Below are 23,994 nucleotides of genomic sequence, written 5' to 3' on the forward strand. Positions count from 1 at the left end.
GGAGCATGTTTACCATAAGCTTCCCGAAATATATGATAACTTTCAGCAGCACTTTTATTCAAAATAATGAATTAAAACTTCTGGCAAATGCTTTTTTTTGGCACGAAATTCGACATTTTTAAGTGTAAAAATGTCTATAATGTTAACCCCTTCAGAAAAGTTGACATATGAAGTTTTGAAGCTTGTTGTCAATACAACAAAATAGCATACATATCAAATCGCATCTTATTGAAAAAAAATCCACATTATTAACCGGCACACCTGGTATTTTATCAGTCTCTGTTTATCCAATATAGTCTCTGTTTATCCAATATATATATATATATATATATTTCCGGCATTTTCATTTTTACAGTGGGTTTTGACAGAAGAAACAAGATTCACTAATTTGGAGGAAAGTACAAGTGAACAGAAAATTGTATTTGCAACCAGGAGTCAGCTTACCCATTTACTAGTGTGTGACTAAGCGTTTTCAAATATTAGCTTTTCTCATTTGCAAAAAGAAGTAACAGTAAATGTTCTAGACATGTACAGATTTGTCGAGGACCAAATTCAAAATGAGGTAACATCCATGAAAACAACTAACACTATGTCATTCACATTCTCAAGATGAAGAACATGATTGTGGAGAACTAAATTGCCAAGTAATAAAGAGTGATGTTAAGTACCATATAAATGTCAAGTGTCCCACTCTCCTCTTCTAGAACTTGGCTTTGTATTTAACCGTTTGAGTCCCAAGCAGCGCGATTGCGCTGCTGAGATTTTATGTCAAGAAAACATACGATTCGTTTGAGTCCCAGGGGGTATTGAAAAAACACTGTCGAAGAATCCCAAACAGCGCAACCGCGCTTTCTCTAAATGAGTACGAAAAGACCCAAACAGCGTGATAGCGCTTGTTTTATTTTATGTCGAGAAATACCAAGCAGCGCGATCGCATGCTTGGGACTCAAACGGTTAAAAAACACACACATATTTTATTGATTTTTACAGAGAGGAAGGGAGAGGGATAGAGAGTTAGAAACTTCGATCAGCTGCCTCCTGCACAACCCCTACCGGGGACCAAGCCTGCAACCAAGGTACATGCCCTTGACCAGAATCGAACCTGGGACCCTTCAGTCCTTGGGCCAATGCTCTATCCATTGAGCCAAACCGGTTAGGGCTGGCTTTGTATTTTATTGTATGCTACCTAAAAAATTATAACTTTTCTTTGACTATTTTATTTAAAAAATCTTTCAGAAATTTTACAAACACATAACAATATTACAGGTACTATATCTTCTCTATATAAGATTTCCATAGACCCAATATAGTGATATCTACCCAATGGTCATTCTAATGCTAGAAATAATTGAAGATTATCTCATTAGCTAGAATTTTTGTTCTATTGACTTAAACATCTGGAACAATCCCTGTCAGAAGTAGTGTCTACATAATGAAATATAGGCATGCCACAGAGTACTCAAATATTTGTATTTTTTTATTGCTAAACTGATATTAGAAGTAAACTGTTTTTTTCTTTTATACTCACATGATTTTAGTAGTTTGCTAGAATAAGGAGTACTGTCCATTTGTTCCACAGACATAGGACAAATTTGTCCTTGAGAAAGCTGTGATGTTTCAGATACATGGGCTGAAAGAATATTTGCAGAGTCTTGACTTTCTTCTTCAACTGGTGGGTGCTATTAAAAAGAGAAAGACAAATATAAATGTTAATATTTATCTTCACAAAAACACCACCTACTGGTAAGTGCATATACCTAAGTAGATTAATTCTCAGAGTAATCTCACACGCTTGATACTTACATTAATTTTTAAAAAACCATATTTGTATTGATTTTAGAAAGGAAGGGAGAGGAAGAGAGAAACATCAATGATAAGAGAAAATCATTGATTGGCTGCCTCCTGCATGCCCCCTACTGCCACCTGGGCATGTGCCCCTGACCGGAATTGAACCCAGGACCCTTCAGTCCACAGGCTGATGCTCTATCCATTGAGCCAAACCTGCTAGGGTTACTTACATTAATTTTCATAATTTATTTAAAAAGAAAAATATTTACATCTTATCATTTATTTAAAAAATATATTTTATTGATTTTTTACAGAGAGGAAGGGAGAAAGAGAGAAATAGAGAGGTAGAAACATCGATGAGAGAAACATCGATTCAGCTGCCTCCTGCACACTCCCCACTGGCGATGCGCCCGCAACCAAGGTACATGCCCTTGATGGGAATCGAACCCGGGACCCTCCAGTCCGCAGGCTGACGCTCTATCCACTGAGCCAAACCGATCAGGGCAAATATTTACATTTTAAATGGTAATCATGAAAGACCATGTTATGTGAATTTTTCCTTATCAAGTACTTACAAATCCCAAAGAACTGATGAGAGATAATATTTGTCCTGGGGTTCTTGAATAATCTTGCTTAGGTTTAGCCATTGATGGTGTTATAAGGATATCCATCATATTGATATCTATGGAAAGAAAAGTATATGAAATCTTTAAAAACTTTAGTTGTCATTGATTAAGTCTATAATCATCTGTCCTGAACTTTGCCCCTCTTTCCACATTAAATTATCTACCAATTGGCTTGTGCCAAACAAATATACACAGGAAAGCCAGATGCCATAGAGCAAACATAAAAACTAAGCAACTGATTGCAATCATTAGTCTGATAAAACAGTCTTGCTCTGGAATGACTAAACTTCAGTGTAATGACAAAAAGTCTTAGCTTTTCAGGGAGTACTCAGTCACTAAACAAGAGTGTTATCTAACTGGAAACAAAATAATTCTTGGTAAATAAAATGTTAGAAAAGGTGGTGGTAAGCAAAACTAAGAAAGATATCAAAAGATAGTAGGAATATAAATTAAATTTTAATATCAGAATCTATTTAAGGAATTAATACAAATTATGGGCCTTTCATGTTAATTAAAATATGCAAATATAGGTCAAGATAAAATTAACACAGATCTTTATAGATTTCAGTGCATAACATTGTAAAATAAAATAATTCAACATCCACACATAATATATTATTTCTTGACTAAGGACCAGTGCATGAAATTCGTGCATGGGTAGGGTCCCTAGGCCTGGCCGGCGACCAGGGCCAATCTGTGGAGTGACCAGCAGGGTGATCAGGGGCCCCCACTGGCACCCATCTTGACTAGCCTGGGGCCTGTGGGCTCAGGGCAGATCCTGTGTTGAGCATCTTCCCCCTGGTGGTCAGTGCGCATCATAGTGACTGGTCGGTCCACCATTTGGTCGATTTGCATAGTAAGCTTTTATTATATAGGATATGTCAAAAATGGTAAGAGAAGTAAAGGATGTAACTTTGCAGAGGATATAAGACTTTTAAAAATAGACTGAAAATTTGAATGTAACAAATTCCATTTATATGTCATCTGTACACCAGTATATAAACGGTTAAGTGTCGGTCCTTCCCTCTGACCAGTAGCTATGACGCGAAATGACCACCAGGGGGTAGACGCTCAATGCAGGAGCTGCCATGATGCGCACTGGCCATTTAAAAATAAATGGCACCACAGATCTGGCGCCGACAAAACAACATTCGGCTTCCCCTAAGTGGGACACAGGCCCCACCACCACCCCAGAGCGACACCCCACCAAATTGCAGCCAACACTGCCAAGACCCCATAGCACGAAATGCGGCCCACAGCCCAGCCCAGCCCAGAAACAGTAGCTGTGGGTGCCGGGTAATGATGTCACATAGCAACGCCCGGCTTCCTCTCCCTAGCAATTAGCCTCCTTGAAGTGTCTTCAGCCCAGGAAGCTGACTTGCTTTACAGCCGGGTGCAAACATTTCACAGTTCAACCAAATGTTTGTGAAGCATTTTCCTGTGCCTCATCTTATTTGATCCTCACAGAAGTCCTGGGGAAGATAGATAGGAGACTTGGTGGAATCCTATTTTCTTTTCATTAGCAAGACAATGGCAATTTAGAAAGTTTAGAAAGTTGACCTGACTGAAAAGAAGAAATGGTGGAACTTGAAAATGACTTCAGGTTTTCTCACTGCGCAGAATACAGTCAAACACTGCTGCAGCTAAATATTTTACCCTTTGTTCTCCCTGCATGATCTACAATAATAATATGCTTTGTGTTGATATTTACTGCTGTGTTGCTGACAATTACCTGAAAGTGAAGTTGGGGTGCTAAAGTTTAGCTAAATAAGAAAGCAGGTCTATTAAGCAAGTTTATCTATATACATAAAAGGCTGTTGACTCGTGCATGCACGATACATATAAACCTCTCACTGGTACCAATTACATGCGTGTGTTTCAATCTGTCATTATCGATCGTGAATTTGGTTGACACTTCTATTATAGAGAAAGGGCGAATAGCGATATTAAAATATTTCTTCTAATTAATTTCCTTAGTATATGTATATTTGTTAATCCTCACCCAAGGATATTTTTCTATTGATTTTTAGAGAGAGTGAAAGAGAGGGGAATAACAGGGAGAGAGAAACATTGCATGCTCTCTGCAACTGAGGTACATGCCCTTAACTGGAATTAAACCCGGGACCCTTCACTCCAGGATCTGATGCTCTAGCCACTGAGCAAAACTGGCTAGGGCCATTTACACCTCATATTGATAAAGCAATACGTTCTTTTTTTTGCTAGTTTAATAGTGTAAAATGATTCATTTATTATTTTTAATATGTGTGTGTGAATTGCATTTTCATTTTCTTTACCCTTTGTTTAATAAGATCTTATTGTTGGTCAAATATATTTGAATAAGTTTTTTTAGCTATTAACTGTTCACCGTGTTACAGTTATTTTAGGAATTTACTAATGTTTAATTGGTCACAACCAGTTTCAGTAGGGGTAAAAAGTAAAAAAACTCCCAGAAATTGTGAGTTCCTCTTTGAAGATCTAAAGATCTTCAAGGCCGAACCGGTTTGGCTCAGTGGATAGAGCGTCAGCCTGCGGACCCAAGGGTCCCGGGTTTGATTCCGGTCAAGGGCATGAACCCTGGTTGCAGGCACATCCCCAGTGGGGGGCGTGCAGGAGGCAGCTGAATCGATGTTTCTCTCTCATCGATGTTTCTAACTCTCTATTCTATCCCTCTCCCTTCTTCTCTGTAAAAAAAATCAATAAAATATATTTAAAAAAAAAAAAAAGATCTTCAAGGACCTTTGAAGATTTAAAAATAATTATTTTGCCCTGACCGGTTTGGCTCAGTGGATAGAGCGTTGGCCTGCGGACTCAAGGGTCCCAGGTTCGATTCTGGTCGAGGGCATGTGCCTTGGCTGCAGGCGCATCCCCAGTGGGGGGCGTGCAGGAGGCAGTTGATCGACGTTTCTCTCTCATCGATGTTTCTGACTCTCTGTCCCTCTCCCTTCCTCTCTGTGAAGGATCAATAAAATATATTTTATATAAAAAAATAATTATTTCTATTTTTCATCTTTAATTGAAAGAAAGGAACCATTACACCTTTCCAGTCTATTTCAGAACAAATAATTATCAAAAGACAGCATAAGTTAATGAAATGTGGTGTCTAAAATTTGTTGGATTTTCTTTTTAATCCTCACCTGAGGATATGTGTTTTTTTAAAAAATATATTTGTATTTTTTTCAGAGAGGAAGAGAGAAGGAGAGATAGAAACATCAATGATGAGAGAGAATCATTGATATGCTGCCTCCTGTACACCCCCAACTGGGGATTGAGCCTGCAACCCAAGCATGTGCCCTTGACTGGAATCAAACCTGGGACCCTACAGTTTGCAGGCCGATGCTCTATCCACTGAGCCAAACTAGCTAGGGCAAGGATATGTTTTTTATTCATTTTAGAGAGAGGGAAGGAGAGGGAAGGAGGGAAAGAGAGAAAGAGAAAGAGGAAGAGAGGAAGGAGTATCAATAGGTGGCCTCCTGTAGGGGTCCTAACCGGGGATCAAACCCGAACCTAGGTATATGTCCTGACTGGGAATTGAACCCGCAACATTTTGGTATATGGGACGATGCTTCAACCAACTGAGCTACCTGGCCAGATTTTAAAACAGGTACTTACCTCCCATTTTTCTTACCTCTATTCAAAGTAACTTTGGAAAGGCCAAAATCAGTTAATTTAATATGACCTTCATTAGAAATAAGCATATTGTCTGGTTTCAAATCCCTGCACATATAGAAAATAAATAGGATATGATTAAAAGAGAGCTAGTATTGATGTTAGAGTTTTCTTGAGGGGAAAAAAGTTACAGAAGTCTCAAACCCCATTTATTTTCTTTAAAATAAGGCACTCATTGGTGGCTTTGAAACTACAGAAAAGTCTAAAAGCAAACAACCTTTTGTATATATGAATCTACAACAAAGAAAACTAATTTAACGGTTATCTTTTGCATCATTCATTAGATAGCTCACTAAGTGAAATCAATGTCATTGGATAAAATAAATCTCAAGCTAGGTCAAAATCCTGTTTACTTCTTTCAAGGAGGTTAAGATCAAGCTTTCATAGAGCAGAGCCACTAAACTCGAATTTCTTTGCACACCATAAATCAGCTGGAATTATAAAATATGGTAATTTTGTATGGTGGTAAAGGATTGAAAAAAAAACACGCTTCAATATTTATTACAATAAAGTGGTACACTCATGGTCAAAGCAACATATTAAAAACACAAGGAGACGAAGGAAGAACTGATGGAACCCGTTAATTTACACACGGGTAAATTTATGATTTACAATCATAGACTTCAGATAACCTGGATATATGGGCAAATGATTATGCAAATATTTAAAACATAATTTGATTATTTGTGTTTTTAAGTAATAGTCCAGAGAAAAGTCAGTTTTTACCTGTGAATGATTCCATGTCTATGAAGGTAATCTAGAGCCAGTGCCACTTCAGAAATATATTTCACAGCCATCTTTTCATCAAAATAACCATATATATGTAGGAGAGATTTGACATCTCCACCAATAAGATATTCCATTAGCTATCAGAAAGGAACATAAATGTTGGAAAATAAAATCAATATGATTACATTAAAATTTATATTATCTGAGCATCACAGTTACATATTTTTAGCATGGTTCTCTATGAAGCACATTTTCTCGGTACCACTCAGTCTACATTAATACCAGGTTTGGCCATGTTACCATATAGTTGTTGTTTTTTTCAATATTTTTTTTATTGATTTCAGAGAGGAAGGAAGAGGGAGAGATAGAAACATCAATGATGAGAGACAATCATTGATTGGCTGCCTCCTGCATGCCCCCAACTGGGGATTAAGCCCTGCAACCTGGGCATGTGTCCTTGACGGAAATCGAACCTGGGACCCTTCAGTCCACAGGCCGACGCTCTATCCACTGAGCCAAACTGGCTAGGGCTACCATATAGTTGTTGTTTTTTTTGAATTTTTGAATCTTTATTGTCTTAGAATTAACAAAGTACAATAACAAAGGATCATAACCGGTTAGCAAATGGTCTCTCTTCTCCCTTTTTCCTTGCCCTTGTACTTATTCCAACCTTAATAAGCCTTCCATGTGTCGTATATATCCCACCTCCATGACATTGATCCTTGGCCTTCCACTCTCCTCATCCCTCATAAAGTTGCCTTCTGACTACTCTTAATTATATACATTTATATTACTCCTTAATTATTTCCTGTGTGTTACACTTGTCTTCCTTCTTCATTGTAAATTCCTTAGGAATCTTATTTGCAACATTTGTACAAAAAGTTTGGTTGATTCAGTCAATATTCTGGTGAGCAAGGTAACCATATAGTTTTTAAAATAGTTTGCCAAATTCACTTTTTTCCTCTCCACATATATGACTATAAAACAAATAATATTTATGCGAACCTTTAAGATAATTACGTTTCAAAATAACAATTATTAACGTTAACACATATAAAAGCAGGTTTTTTTTTCAGATAAAAGAGTTTAATTGAAAAAACTATATGGCAGCATTAGCAAATATTAATATATAATTTTAAATCTTTGCTAAATAATCAAGAATAAGTTGAAGATATGATGACCCATCACTACTAAATTCATCATGTATCTGCTAACAAGCATGTTCTCAGCCGAGCTGGCCTGGCTCAGTGGTTGAGCATCGACCTATGAACCAGGAGGTCACAGTTTGATTCCTGGTCAGGGCACATGCCTGGATTGCAGGCTACAACCCCACTGTGGGACGTGCAGGAGGCAGCGTATCAATGAGTCTCTCATCATTGATGTTTCTATCTTTCTCCCTCTCTTTTCCTCTCTGAAATCAATAAAAAAATATATTTTAAAAAAAGGATGCTCTCACATAACTATGGCATAATATAATTCTGAGAACTTAACACACTAGTATAATGCTATTATCTAACATATTGTCCATATTCACATTTCTCTGATTTCAATATTGTCCTTGAGAGCATTTCTCCCCATCCCTCATGCCTAAGCCAGAATCATGAATGGGATTCAGTTGTCATGTCTTTTTTAGTATTCTTTAATCTGAAACAGTTATTAGCTTTTTAGAGGGGATAGTGGGAAGCAGTCTTTTATGACATCTTATTGTTTTTTCACTATTCAATTCAAGTTATGCATTTTGGGCAGGAATACTACATTAGCAATATTGAGTCCTTCTCCGTGACTCCAACCAGGTGAGACACTCAACTAACATCAGTGTGTTCTTTTACTGGTGATGTTAACTTTGATCACTTAAAGTTGTGACTTCCAGATTTCTTCACTGAAGAAGTACTTTTTTCCCCCTTTGCAATTAATAATTAATCTGGGGGAGATACTTTGAAACTACTTAAATAACCTGTTTCTCAACAAACTTTCATTCAGTGATTTTAGCATTATGCAACTACAGATGATTTCATTATTGCTGTGTGTGGTTGCAAAGTTCTATTATTTCTTGTATACATACTGGTTATTATTTCAAAATTTTCTATAATATTAAGCTATAAAATACTGCCTACTAAGAACTTCATAAAACAAGGTCATTTCTTTCCTCCTTAGGTTAGTAGTTTCCCTGGTACATAGAAGTTAGTCAATATTTATTGATGAAATTAATCATTAAAAACATTTATTAAGCACAGAATCTGTGCTATATGCCCTACTAGTACTGGAAATATATTCTCATCAACAGTGATTACCAATCCTTTTCATCTTTGTTAATCTAAGAAAGAAAAGACAGACCAGTTTAAATGTTTACTTTATTTATTTTCAGGGAGATATAGTATCTTTACATATTATTTTTGGCATTTTATATTTCTTCTATGAACCACTTCTATTCTTTGCCCACTTTCTACTGGGGTACTTATCCTTTTTTTATTGCTTTGTAAAATCTCTTTATTAAAAAAATATTTTTTATTGATTTCAGAGTGGAAGGGAGAGGGAGAGAGAGAGAGAAACATCAATGAGAGAGAATCATTGATCGGCTGACTCCTGCATGCCCCCCACTGGGGATAAAGCCTGCAACCTGGGCATATGCTCTGACTGGGAATTGAATCATGACCTCCTGGTTCATAGGTTGATGCTCAACCACTGAGCTATACCAGCTTGGCAAATCTCTTTACATAGTAGTAAAATTAGCCCTTTTTTCTTCTGGACAATAACTATTTTATCCAAACATGTCCTTTGACCATGTATATGGTATTTTGTGTCACATGTTTTTAAAATTTAAGCAAGTTTTATGTTGTACTTAGTAAATCTTGTGCCATCCTATGATTATAAAAATACTGATATCAATTTTCTTCTAGTACTTTTATGGATTCCCGCTTTTCAGTAGATATCTCTGATATAAAAGGGGAACATATGCACCTAGCTCCACATCATACCCTCACAGAGTATTATTATTTCAGGTCAGCATGAAAGGGTTGTTCCACAATGAGAGACATTTTTTTCAGTAAATAACTTGGTAGAGAACCCAATTGTTGGAGATGGGAGAAGTTAGAGAACTGATGTTTCACTGTAAGTGCAAGAGCTGGAATTTATACCGAGGTACTCTGAGCCCAGAGACCTTAGCCTTAAGTCACTGTGATTGCTGATTGAAGACAAAAAAGTAAAATTGTTTACTCACCAAGTAGACATTGTTTGCCGACTGCAGTGAATAGTACAAGTGGACAATGAAAGGACTTTTGCTTAGGGCCAGTGCATCCCTCTCAGCTTGTACCTGATCAGTCATATTTTTGTTGATCATGTCTGCTTTTTTGACAACCTATAGTAGATAACATGACAATAGACATTCATTTTTATTTTTTTATTTTATTTTTAAATATGTTTTATTGATTTTCTACAGAGAGGAAGGGAGAAGGATAGAAAGTTAGAAACATCTATGAGAGAGAAACACCGATCAGCCGCCTCCTGCACGCCCCCCACTGGGGATGTGCCCACAACCAAGGTACATGCCCTTGACCAGAATCGAACCCGGGACCCTTGAGTCTGCAGGCTGACGCTCTACCCACTGAGCCAAACCGGTTCTGGCATAGACATTCATTTTTAATTACAAATTGTTCTCAGGGTTGAAATTACCACCATGAAACCAGAGAGAGAAAACGCATAGATGTCATTTGTACCTTGGATTGCCACCAGGAAACTGCCAGAAAAACAGCTAATATGGGGGAAAAAAGCAAAAGCAGAACTTTTCCAACAGAAAATTGCTTATCTTGATATCTAGTGTCAAAAGTATCACATCCCTTTTAAGAAGGAAAAAGAGTAAACAAATGGTCTTTGACTGCCCTGCATATTAGAAGGGAAAAGAGTTTCTGTTCAGCTCTTCTTTTTTCTTTTAATCCTAACTGGAGGATATTTTTCCCCCCATAAATTATTAGAGACAGTAGAAGGGAGGGAGAGAGGGGAGAGAAAGAGAAAGAGAAAGAGAAAGAGAAAGAGAAAGAGAAAGAGAAAGAGAGAAACATCAATGTGTCTTACATCCATTGGTTGCCTCCTGCATCATTGCATGTGCCCAACTGGACCGGGGACAGAACTTGCAACCCAGGTATGTGCCCTTGACCAGGAATTGAACCTTTGGTGTGTGGCTGACGCTCTAACCAGGGAGTCACACTGGCGAGGGCATGTTCTGCTCTTTTTTTTTTTTTTTTTTGATCGCAAAAAAAATCTATATTTTTATATTAGGGGAAGGGAGGAGAAAAGAAAGCAGCCTCTACTCAGTGGCAGCTTCTTGTTCCATAGGGTTAAGGAAGACTTTGAGGAAATAAAAGTTGTTTGGAAAAATCCAGGTGTAATTGCTTTATATGCTGTGATGGGTAGAAGGGATGAAGTGAAGTGTGAAGGCCCCTCACACCGTCCATCTTGCCTCAGACCATGTCCTGGAACCCTGGGGCGGAGAAGGCGCCACTTTCATTCTGCTTCTTGGAATTGTTTTTTTTTTTTAAAATATATTTTATTGATTTTCTACAGAGAGGAAGGGAGAGAGATAGAGAGAGTTAGAAACATCGATGAGAGAGAAACATCGATCAGCTGCCTCCTGCACACCTCCTACTGGGGATGTGCCCGCAACCCAGGTACATGCCCTTGACCGGAATCGAACCTGGGACCTTTCAGTCCGCAGGCCGACGCTCTATCCATTGAGCCAAACCGGTTTCGGCAGCTTCTTGGAATTGTTGACGGCCTCGGCCACGTAGTGATAGAGAACCACAAGCAGGAAGAGCGACATCCCAGCATGTTGGCGAAGAAGTAATCACCCTGACCCTCTGCACTGGGCTCCGACAGGGTCTGTGCACTAGCTCAAGGTAGGTCTGCTCTTCTTACAACAAAATCAAAAGGTAGTAATGTTCCTAATAGCTCCCAGATAACCAGGAACCTAGGCACAGAGAAATAGTAACTTACCTTATTACAGGGTGTCTCCCCCCGCCCCCCCAAAAATGTATACACACTTTAACAGCTAAGAGCTCAATTTTGAAAATAAAATGTATCTTAATAAACACTGCCTTTATAATTATTCAAAAGTATGTGTATATATTTTTTACTTTCTGATTCTTTGATGGATGGAAATAGAATCAGAAAGAGAAAGAATGTAGGAAGTTTGCCTAGAAAATAAAATCTTAATAATGGTTACAACTACTGAAACTTAGTTTCAAATGCTGCCTTACCAAAAAAAAAACAACAACAACAAACACTACTTTTTTCAAGTATCAAGGTAACTAGTAGAGAGACAAAACTATAATCTACGTTAAATGCAGAGCGCTAACTAAATAGTAACATTGAGATCAAGTTTCAGGACTATCTCAAGGAAAAGAAGATGAGGTATTTAATAAAATCATGAGTACACTGTCAATTCCAACCTTAGATCCTTACCATAAGAAAACTATGGGAAACTGACAAAGCCAGTTTGTAACCTATCATTCCATTAGATTGGAAATTCCATGAATGCAGGTTTGTTTTGATCACCACTGTAGCCCAGATCTTACAAATGAAGAGATGCTCAATAAATACTGAAAAATGAATTGGCTTCATTGGTTTTCATTTCAACAACGGATAATGATTGTTTAGAAAGTACAGTAGAAGGAAAAGCAAAGCATCTTGGGAACATAGGAAGCAAGGAAGAGTTCATTTTAATGGGATGGATCTGAAAGGTCAGGGAAGGTTTGAAGGGGAGGCTAAGATAAACCTTAATACATAAATAACATAGGTGGCGAAGAGCAGAGAAGGGTAAAAGAAGAGCACTTACGGAGGGACCAGAATAAAGATAAGCTCAGAAGGAAGACAAAATGCAAAATTCAGGGACTAGTCAATTGTCTGCAGTGGCTAGAACACAGGATATGAGGAAGATACAGGTGGAAGTTTAGAGCCAGAATGAAGCAGAAATGTTTTTTCTTTTCTTTCTTTCTTTTTTAAAATGAATGCTTTTCTAAGGGGTGCGGATTTTAGCTTGTATGCCACGGCCTAAGGAACAGATGAAAAAAAAAAAAGTTATTCCAGTTAGCGGGCTATTCTAGTAGACTAGGTATGGAAATGAAGGCCTGTTGAAACTCAAAAAATATCATGTCAAGTGAACAGAAACCAAAGACCGTATATTGTATGATTCTACTTATATGCAATGTCTAGAAAAGACAAACCTATAAGATAGAAAGTAGATTGTTGGTTACCTGGGAGGAGGGTAAAAGGTGGAGGCACTGCAGATGGGCCGGAGAGAGCTTTTTGGGGTGATAGAAATGTTCTAAAATTGCATTGCGGTGATGGTTACCCAATCTTTAATTTACTTAAAAGCCAAATTCTACTTTAAGAAGGAAGGAATAAAGAAAGAGAATGAATTAAAGGAGGAAGACAGAATGAAGGGCAGACTTGGGAATTGGAATGGAAGGGGTAATAAGAATGTTAGACAAAAATTGACAAGACTTCTTGAGAAGACAGGATACACAGTTGAAATAGAGGAAAGTTAAATGACACAAGGTTATGACAGGGATAATGGTGGTGGTTGGTATTAAATGGAGAGGGAATACAGGAGGTTCAGAGTTCAGGCAGTTAGTGGAGAGGAGTGGTCAAGGTTAGGCAAGTACAACAGGGAGATGCCTGATAGACATTTATATAGCAATGTCCAACAGAAAGTTGAAACTTTCTCCTGCTGGTCAGACGGCTCTCCCCTTCCCTTTATCATGGACACTGACTGCTGAAATGTGAGTCATCTGAAACTATGAGACTGGACAAGCAAGAATGACCGGAACAACTTCAAACACAATGAAAGCTCTTGAATGCTTTTGGAAGGCTATATACCGCTGCAAGGATAAAAGGCTGATTTAGGACATATTTCAGTTTAGTCTTTAAATAAAAATACATTCTAGACTTAAAATGGAAGGTTTAATGTTAAAAAATGAGGTTGTTTAATGACATCTTCTCGCTATATAGCAGGTCAAACATTAATCTATATCAAATGGATAGAATCAAAACATAATTTGGAAAATAACTTTCACATTTAAAGTTTCAAACTTAATCCTTGTAAAGGCCAAATCAGTATAAAGCAGTGGTTCTCAACCTTCCTAATGCCGCGACCCTTTAATACAGTTCCTCATGTTGTGGTGACCCCCAACCATAAAATTATTTTCATTGCTACTTCATAACTATAATTTTGCTATTGTTATGAATCGTAATGTAAATATCTGATATGCAGGATGTATTTTCATTGTTACAAGTTGAACATAATTAAAGCATAGTGATTAATCACAAAAACAATATGTAATTATATATGTGTTTTCCGATGGTCTTAGGCGACCCCCAAAGGGGTCGCGACCCACAGGTTGAGAACCGCTGGTATAAAGGATTCAGAAGTTCTGGTGTCTCCTAAGCAATCGCGGCGAGAAGGGAAGGGTGGGGCAGAGTTGAGACAACCAACTTGCCCTGCTGATGTCACCCTGGTGAGAAGTCAGCCGCCGCGGTCCGTGCAGGCGCCAGCAAACCGGGCCACCCAATCTAGTTGCTGCAGCGCCCCCGGGGCCTGCCTCATCCAGGGGGCAGAAATAAGGGCTTCTTACCTTGACTGCATACAACTTGCCGCCTTTCTGTCCCAGATACACCTTCCCAAAGGCGCCCCGGCTAATGGGCTTTACTATGGTGAACTCCTCGATGGAGGGAGGTCTTGGCACCGAGATACTATTCACGCATTTCCCTGTGGCTGCACCTCCTCCGCTCTCCTTCTCGCTCCCCGCGGTGGACTCCATTGCGGGCCAGCCCAGACTGAAGCCTGCAGCCGCCGCCAGAGCCCCGGTCCCAGCCGCCGCTCCCGCCAACTGGGTTCAAAGTAAGGCCCCGCCCACGCCGCCCGCAGCCGTGACGTCACCACGCCGCCGCGCTCGCCTGGTCCAGCCCCGCGCAGCCCCATCTCAGTCATTTCCCCTTTGTAGACGCCGCAGGATCCAATGGGCGTGAGGGCGGGGACGCTGGGAATTTCTCCAACCAACCACACGCGACTCCGGGGCAGTGGCCACGGCCCACTTTATTTGTAATCAGAGTGGGTGGGAAGGCGGTGCTGCAAACACGGAAAGGGACAGCGGGTCCCTGAAGCGGAATCGCGGGGTTTGAAGAGTTAACTCTCGATCTTCAGAGGAGGCTGTTGGGATCCCGACTTCCTGCATTTTAAAAAAAACTCCTTCGCGACCTTCCCCGGTTCCCCCTGCTCCCCCCTGAAATGTAAACCGGTTGGGTTTGTTCTGGAAAATGGTGGCTAGTGAAATCGTAGACGTCGAGAAACTGGAAGAGCAGGAATCGGGTGGTGTAATCTGACATTTTAACCGGATGTAACGTGCCTGATTGAAACAGATTAGGATCAAGAGTCAGAATTTTCTACTTATTGTGAAGACATAAAAAAAACTTGTTACAGAGACGCCCTCCACGGCTTCACCCGTGGGTGTGGCCAGTTCCAGGAATCGGGCCCTGAGCCCTTGGGGACCTGGGCGTCTTCAGACGGCAGGTTCTGGGGCGACTGGCATCCTTGCACTTGGGCTTGGATTTCCCTGTGGTCAGAGAGGGGGGCGGGGTCTGCATCAGGTGGTCCCCTCATCTGGGCCGGGGCTTCTCAGATGGAGCTTGACCACACCACCTGCCCTCAGAGCCTACCTGTGCCCCGAGGAGGCCTGGCACAGGGGGTCACCCATTGATCATGGATTGCACAGCATCTGTTACCTCTTGGAAAGAAAAACAAAAAACAACAACAAAAAAACTTGTAACAAAAGACCTTACAGCTCGTTCTGTTCCAGTCGGGACACAATGCATTGCATAAAAAAGCTGCAGAAAGGTTTAACGGGGTGCATGCCGGTCCCTCAGAAACAGGAAAATACAGCCAAAGAAGCTTTCGGGGTTAGCCAATGTACTATTCCACATGATCATCAACTGCTTTCGGGGGCCAGCAGCACCGGCAGAGACGCCACTGGGAGGCGGAAGGCTGCCACAGGCCTGGCGGGGGCGGTGCTCCCCTGCCCCGGAAGTACTGTTGCGTTAGAGCTTTGCTTCCGGGGCAGGTGATCGGTGCCGCAGCTGTAGGGAGGGGAGGCCATTTTCCGTTCTTTGGGAGAGTGCGGGTAAGGGGAGGGTGAAAAAGGGCTGCGCCCCTTCCTTGCGTGGACGGACGGGCGGTTTCAGCCGGCTGCTGAGGTCGCTGAGGGCCCGAAGGCGATGTTTTCCCTGTCGAGCACGGTGCAGCCCCAGGTGAGTCCCGGCATCCAGCCCATCCCCCAGCCCCCCTCCGCCCGCGTCTGTTTGCCATTTGCTTTTCTTAGAAGCAGTTTCTCCTACCTAAGGGATCGTTGGAGGGAAGCGATTAGACCAACATGAGTTCTGGGGGCGAGAATGGATGAGGGGCATCGCTCAGAGTAAAGGGCTGACGGTGAAGCAGGGCCGTGACATAAGCGTGATGGGGATCTTGGCTTGTCGAGTTGACTGCGTGGAATTTTTGTTGGGGAATCCATCAGGCATTGTTTAGTGCCGGACATTCGGGGGTAGAGGTTGGGTGGGGGGACCTCCTTGCCATCGACGCCATAGGGGGAGGACAGGAGACCTCCTTGCCATCGATGTGAAGGAAGCAAGTAAATAGTTGCTTCCCATTTTCCTGCCTCCGATCCCCTATTCTCTTTCCCTTTAAATGGAATTGCCCCGAAACGTGCTGTAATAATTTGGATAATCTGCCACGAAAGCTCTTTCTTTCTTTTTTATTGGACCAGAAATGTCAGATATTTTCAAGTTATTGACTGCCTGCAGTTAACGTTTTGATTCAGCTTCTTCCCCATCTTTTCTTAAAGCAAAAGATGGGGCAGAGAAAAATGATTCCAAGAGTTTTCAATTATCTCCTCGTAAGCACTAAACACTTGTCACAAAGTTTTGTTCTGGGTTCATTTAAAAATCTCTTTTGATGATAACATTTTCCCCTTGGCTTTTTGTTGGCCATGTATCTTCACATGTTTTTCACATGGTCTTTTCTCTGTGTCATATTGAAGGTTTTTTATTTTTTCTTGAGAGTTCTTAAAGTTTTGCAAATGGGTTTTGAAAACATTCAGATGTTAAAATGTTTTTTTGAATGCTCTTTAGTTTCTTGGTTTAAACATAATTATGCCCTGTGTTGTGTCATCCAGTGCACTGAAAGGTTATGGTTTGGTTCCTGGTCAGGGCACATACCTGAGTTGCTGTTTGATCCCGCTTGGAGTGTGTACCACTACAATCACGTTTCTATTTCACATGATGTTTCTCTTTCTTTCTCTCTATCTCTATCTCTCTCTCTCTCCTCCCTCCTTTCCTCCCTCTCCCTTCTTCTCTCTCAAAAATCAATAAAAAATATTTAAAAAGACAAAAAAACATATAATTGTGTAACTCAAACACCCTTGGGTTTTTTGTTGTTTTGCTGGATAATAGAAAATAGAAGTGATTATTTACTGGGTGTCAGTAATGTGCCAGGTAAAGAAAGAAAATGTGGAATCTTGATGCTGATATGAAGTAGAAGATGAGTAGAAGTCAGTCAAGTGAAGAATGAATGGAGCCCTGGCTGGTGCACCCAGAGGTGGTCTCAGGTTGGATTCCTGGCCAGGACACATGCCTGGGTTTCCCGCTTCATCTCCAGTAGGGGGAGTACAGGAGGCAGCAGATAGGTGTTTCACTCTCTCTAGCCCTCTCCCTTCCTCTCACTCTAAAATCAATAAAAACATATATGTATATATATATTAAAAAAAAGAATGAATGGTATCTCAAAAGGATGGAAGGACATCTGGAGGTCCCGATATGGGAAAGAACTTAGCAGACTGGAGAAACAAAAATAAGAACAGTGTAGCTAGAGTCTGGTGATTAAGAGGCACAATGACAGAAATGAGGTTGGGGAGAAGCCTTGAAACAGACCATATAGGGAGTTATAATAAGGGACTTTAGTTTTCATTTGTGTTGAAAACCATTGAATGCTTTTAAGCAGGGAGTAACATGATCAGATTTACATTTTTTATTGCTCACTCTGGCATATTGTTCTTTGGCTGAGCCCTCACCTGCCCCCCCCCCCCCCCCCACATCCCCCAGCTGGCAGATGGGTACCATATTTGAGTCTCCATCAGTCTGGATAACACTATTTACCCAGCCCCAACCAACTTTCAGGCCCACCCACAACCCTTTGGTGCTCGGGCTGGCACTCTAACCATGGAAGTCACATCAGCCAGGGCTATTCCCCTAGTTTTAAAAGAACTTACTGTTTCACTCTGGTTCTAAAAATAATACAGCTCATTGCCAAAAATGCTGAAAAGAAAAATATAAATAATGAAATCAAGATGACCTGTAATCTCCTATTCAGAGAGATCACTTTTTAAAATAAATTCTTCTATATTTTTTTTTATCTCTACACAAATATATGTTCGCATAGTTAAGAACAGATTTATAGATAGTTTTACAGCCTGTTTCAATTAACATAATAAATTTATTTTTGTATCAATAACTGAAGTGAAAAGTCTTTACTTGGAACCTGGATTCAGATGGTCTGTGTTAGAATTCTTGCTCCTGTACTTACTAGCTGTGTGACTTTGAACATGCCACTGAACCTATCTAAATTTTTGCTGTTTTAATTAAGTAGGAAGTGTAATAGTAACAAATTTATGGCTGTTAAATGAAGATTAAATGATAATATAAGTAAAGCACATAGTACAAAACCTGGCATAGGAAGAACCTATTTAATTCATTTACTCAACAAATATTTATCTATCATCTACTTTGTGCATTGTTGCTGCACTGAGCTGTGGTATTGAATAACATAAAAATAAAATATGTAAGTTATGAATAAAATAAAGAAAAACAAAATGTAATTTATGAAACGTTTTATATTAATTATATAAATAAAATAGAGAAAAATAAGGTAATATAAGGAAAAAAATCCCTTGCCACATGGAATTTATATTTTAGTGTGGTATAATAAAGAATAAAGATTTCGTTTGTGTTCCCCATTTTTAGCAGAGTTTCTAAATCCCTTGGAATTCCTTTCTTTTTTTTCTTCTTGAATTTTTACTTTTTGATTTTAGAGAGAGAGAGAAACATTGATTTTGTTATACCACTTATTTATGCATTCACTTGTTGATTTTTTTATGTGCCCTGTATGACCTGGGATTGAATCCGCAATCTTGGTGTATCTGGATGATGGTTAGCCAACTGAGCTACCTAGTCAGGGCAAAAAAAACTTTGGAATTTTGTGAGCTATAGGAGTGTAATTATTTATAAGAAGTCCTTTTGGATCACTCCTGGATTTATGCTAATAAAGTGATATATGCTAATAAAGTGAATAAGGTGATTTCTGTCAATAAAGTGACTTCAGATTTTCTGAAGCCTCTTTAACCAATAAATAGCTTATATACTAGATAGCATCAGGGTTGGGCTGGTCATCAGTAAGACCTAGTGATTAGAAAGTGGGAACTTGCAAGCATAGCCTCCTAGCCTCTGGTTTGGCCTGGAGTTTGAGCTCTGAAAACTTTACAGTGAAATTCATTGCAGAGATTCACAGTGCAGGAGAGTGGTACACTCAGGATCCGTTGATGAACTTTTGAGTTAAGAACTCAAGAGTGTATAAGGGCAAGCTATGTTACTAACTGACAAGAGGGAATAAATAATGTGCAGACCTTGAAGTGAGAACCTGCCAGGTGTGTTTCGGGAACAGCAAGGAGCCCAGTGGGGCTGGAGCAGAGAGAATGAAGGGGCGTGGGGGGAACATAGTAGTGAATAAATTCAGAGAGGTAGTAGAGACCCAAGGAGGGCTGTGTGTATCATAGTATTTATGACTTTGGCTTTTATCTTAGTGAGAAGAGAAGCCATTGGAGGGTTTTGAGCAGGTGTGATGGATCTGACTTTAGTTTTGCTAGAGCACACACAGGGAGAGCAGTTAGGAGGTTATTATAAAAATCTACATATACGTGATGGTGACTTAGAACAGGATGGTGTAGGGGAGAAGTTGAGAAGTATCAAATTTTGGATATATGCTTTGAAATATTTCATTTTGTGGTGGTACACGCTAAATATCAACTTAAATCATTTTCTAGGTTACAGTTCCTTTGAGTCATCTCATCAATGCCTTCCATTCTCCAAAAAGCACATCATCTTCTGTCAGTGCATCAGTTTCTCAAAACCAGCATCGAGATGTGATTCCTGAACATGAGGCTCCCAGCAATGAGGTAATGGTTTTTACCCTGGTTGTGTGAGAAAGCATTTTGATTTAGTACATTGTAAACATGTTTGAAGCATTTTTCTATGTTTAGACATTTGTAAGGTGATTTTTGTCATCAGCTTAATCTTTAATCTCCTTTGTGATTAAAGATGTCTAATCCTGGCTTTATTGTACAGTTAGAAAAGTTACTTTATTTCATTTTTATAAAAATTTTATATGGAAGTAAACTTGGTATTCACTTCTAGGTTACTACTTGTGTGATACTATGCAGATTTTATTTTGTGTTGTTCCAGTAGTAGCAGTGAACCCATAGTTAACTGACCATATTTACCTGCCAAGTCTCACGGAGGATAGAATAGTGTAATTGAACAACTAAAATGTAGGTACCTGCAAGTGAAATGTATAAGCTATGAAACTGTACTTTCAGTATTTTAGAGAATTATAAAATCAATGTTGCCTAGGATATAGGGAATTCCTACCCTGGGAACCCTTGGGTTTATAAAGCTCATTAATAAGAGAGGTGCTTATTATAGTTCAGAATACATTTTTAAAATAGAAAACATTATAATCTTTAGGTCAGTTTTAAAAGCCTCTTGAACCAATAAATAGATGACGTACTTAGTTCTGATATAAGGACAGTCGAAGAAGAGTTGAAGGAAGTTGTTAGGTCAGTCTTAAGAAAAAATTTTAATTAGTTGAAACTTTGTTTGCATCACCTTTATGCTTTCCTTTTATTCTGTTTGCCCAATTCCTATTGCCTCTTTCTGTAGGCATTCCATTGTTTTTCTACATCCTGACACCCTTCTTCTAAATTATAGGCAAAGAGAGCTTTCCTAAGGAAAAATACTATGTGTTTTAAATATGCTACATGGAGTAAAATTATATTCATTTTAGAAATTTTGGAAAATATGTATATGGGAGAAATGAAATTCACCTATGAACCTATTTTTCCTCAGATATAATGCCAACATTTTGTGTTTATATTTCATGCCTCTTTTTTTCCTGTTTTTTTTGGTGCCCTTGACCGGAATCGAACCTGGGACCCTTGAGTCCATAGGCCGACGCTCTATCCACTTAGCCAAACTGGTTAGGGCTCTTTTTTTCCTGTTATCTCTATATATAAAAGCCTAAGGAACCAAATGACCGGTCAACCGGTTGCTATGACGCCCACTGACCACCAGGGGACAGACGCTCAATACACAGAATCGGGCTCCCTCCTGTCTGGATCAGGCCTGCAGGGATTGGGCTCCCTCCTGTCTGGATTGGGTCGAAACCAGCTATCTGACATCCCCCAAGGGGTCCCAGATTACAAGAGGGTGCAGGCCAGGCCGAGGGACCTCACTGGTGGCACGAATCTGTGCATCAGGCCTCTGGCACTTTTCTATTTTACTAGTGGCTCACTGCACGGATTCGTTGCACATTGAAAGGAAATTGATTAGAAGGTGGCCGACAGGGCAGGACTGGCGAGATGGGCTGGACACGCCCTGGAACCAACCTCCCGCAGTCTCTTCCTGGCTGGCTCGAAGGGCGTCATGGAATGTGAGAGTTGCTATAGCTGGGCATCTCCTGCATTGAACGCCTGCCCTCTGGTGGTCATTGCACTTCATACTTACCGGCCAAGTTGGCCGGTCGCTTAGCCTTTTATAAATATAGATAATTGAATAACATTGCAGTGCTGATTTGGATTCTGCTTTCTTCATTTAATAGTCCTATGAACTTGTTAGGTCATACATTTTCCAATTTTTTAATGTCTTCAAAGTCTTCATCGTATGATGTCCTGTTGTTGGATATTGTTTCTAAATTTTTGTTGCTATAAACAACACCATTTTACTATCCAGGTTGCTAAATCTTTGACTCATTAAGTGAAATTGCTAGGTCAGTAATGAAGGTACATTTTTGGGGGCTTGAAAGGTAACTAAATTCTAGAAGCCAATGTTGAAGTTAAGACTAATGGTCTCAAATGTAGAATTGGTATTAACCTCTGATGATACCTTCATTAGTTCTATTGTTTTGTCTTTAATGAGTGCTTGTTATTGCTTCACAGACCAATTCTTTTTAAAAAATATATATTTTATTGATTTTTTTACAGAGAGGAAGAGAGAGGGATAGTTAGAAACATCGATGAGAGAGAAACATCAATCTGCTGCCTCCTGCACACCCCCTACTGGGGATGTGCCCGCAACCAAGGTACATGCCCTTGACCGGAATTGAACCTGGGACCCTTCAGTCCGCAGGCCGACACTCTATCCACTGAGCCAAACCAGTTAGGGCTCTCTCACCATTTTTAGAAGTCATCTCTTTAGTAGCAGTTAACATGTTGCATGAAAATTGCCATGTTTATATGTACTCTGTTTCTCTTATGTTCCTAAGACCTGATGACACTCTGAGTAAGGGGAATAATTTTCTGTCTTCATTAAGAGTCTTTGTTTTCCTTTTGAAGTCTATGCATTATAAATAGACTTTTGGGCTTCCCATTTTACAAGATAACTTTTGAAAAGTAGCTCTTGCCCTAGCTAGTTTGGCTCAGTGGATAGAGCATTAGCCTGTGGACTAGAGGGTCCTGGGTTCAATTCCCGTCAAGGGCACATGCCCGGATTTTGGGCTCAGTCCCCAGTAGGGGGCGTGCAGGAGGCAGCCAATCAATGATTCTCTCTCATCATTGATGTTTCTCTCTCTCTTTCCCTCTCTCTTCCTCTCTGAAATCAATAAAAATATATTTAAAAAAAAAAGAGCTCTTGAATACTGTAGTCTTTTGTTTCCATTATGATAATGTGCTTTATATTGTACTAGAGGCCCGGTGCACGAAATTCGTGCATGGGGGGGGGGGGGTCTCTCAGCCTAGCCTGCACCCTCTCCAATCCGGGACCCCTGCCTGCCTGATCACCCCTAACTGCTCTCCCCTGCCGGCCTGATCTCCATAACCTCTCTCCCCTGCTGGCCTGATCTCCCTAACTGCTCTCTCCTGCCGGCCTGATCCCACTAACTGCTCTCCCCCACCACCTCTGCCTCGGCCTCTGCCACTGTGGCTTTGTTCAGAAAGATGTCTGGAAGATGTCTAGTCTAATTAGCATATTACCCTTTTATTAGTATAGATAGTTTTTAACAGTTTAAAAGACACTTTTAAATATCTTATTTCTGCTCGCACCTTCTCTCCAGGCACCTTCTCTCCAGCAGGCTGTCCCCAGCCGCAGAGGTGCCTGGAGGTCAGCAGCCTTGGGCTGTGAGGCTGTGTTTGCACTAGCAGGGAGGGACTGTATACGAGCCTCCAGGCAGCAGCTGGGGTGGCAGCTGAGATCCTCAGGTGCTGCTGATTTCTCCATGTTGTGAAAGGGATTGGATGTTGTTGCTGGCTCTTCAGAAAGCCCCGCTTTGCTGAAACTTTAGGGAGGTCTTTTTGACCTGTCTCCTTTCATAGCCACTTCTGAAGATACCTGACACAAGTGGTGAGACAGGTCCTATCGAAAAGATTGTTGAAAACATATAACCTCTGTGAAGAAAGTGTCTCTTTTTCCCTTTTGCAAAAGAGACATTCTCAAAATGCCAAGACCCTTAATTAACCCTCAAGAATATTTTCTCCATTGATTAATTTTTTTTAGAGAGAGAGTGGAAAAGAGGGAAGGAGGGGGAGTGAGAGAGAAAAACATTGATGTGAAAGAGAGACATCAATTAGTTTCTTTCCACACTCACTGATAGACCGGGGAAGGGATTGAACCTGCAACCCAGGTATATGCCCTCGACTGGGAATTGAACCCGTGATCCTCCAGTGTGCAGGCTGACACTCTAACCACTGAACTACACAGGCCGGGGCTGAAGAACATTTTGTCTCCTGACATGTTAGTCATCCCCTTGGAGACTTTTGCCACACTATTCACATTGGCAGAGGGCCAGCATGACGTCTTTGGAGACATTTTCTTACTTCAAGGAACC

General features: G+C 40.2%; 2 protein-coding genes across 5 annotated transcripts in view; one reads left to right on the forward strand and one right to left on the reverse strand.

The window, feature by feature from the left end:
* Nucleotides 1–14,685, reverse strand: part of MASTL (microtubule associated serine/threonine kinase like) — a 33,683-nt gene extending 18,998 nt beyond the window's left edge. The window contains exons 1-6 of one of the 3 annotated variants that reach the window (XM_006100266.3): nt 14,435–14,685; nt 10,027–10,164; nt 6,807–6,946; nt 6,040–6,128; nt 2,364–2,470; nt 1,529–1,679 (exon numbers count right to left, since the gene is read on the reverse strand). In XM_006100266.3, the coding sequence (XP_006100328.1) occupies nt 1,529–1,679; nt 2,364–2,470; nt 6,040–6,128; nt 6,807–6,946; nt 10,027–10,164; nt 14,435–14,620 (811 nt within the window). In that variant the 5' untranslated portion in view covers nt 14,621–14,685. The remainder of the gene's footprint in view (nt 1–1,528; nt 1,680–2,363; nt 2,471–6,039; nt 6,129–6,806; nt 6,947–10,026; nt 10,165–14,434) is intronic. The other 2 variants (XM_006100265.3, XM_014465689.2) reach the window with 2 other exon arrangements.
* A 1,235-nt stretch (nt 14,686–15,920) lies between these two features.
* YME1L1 (YME1 like 1 ATPase) overlaps nt 15,921–23,994 on the forward strand; it is a 52,881-nt gene continuing 44,807 nt past the window's right edge. The window contains exons 1-2 of one of the 2 annotated variants that reach the window (XM_023763882.1): nt 15,921–16,103; nt 19,943–20,074. In XM_023763882.1, coding sequence (XP_023619650.1) covers nt 16,071–16,103; nt 19,943–20,074 — 165 coding nt within the window. In that variant the 5' untranslated portion in view covers nt 15,921–16,070. The remainder of the gene's footprint in view (nt 16,104–19,942; nt 20,075–23,994) is intronic. The other variant, XM_006100268.3, reaches the window with a different exon arrangement.

This window comes from Myotis lucifugus, unplaced genomic scaffold, assembly GCF_000147115.1.
Source record: "Myotis lucifugus unplaced genomic scaffold, Myoluc2.0 scaffold_306, whole genome shotgun sequence".
Classification (NCBI taxonomy): Eukaryota; Metazoa; Chordata; class Mammalia; order Chiroptera; family Vespertilionidae; genus Myotis; species Myotis lucifugus.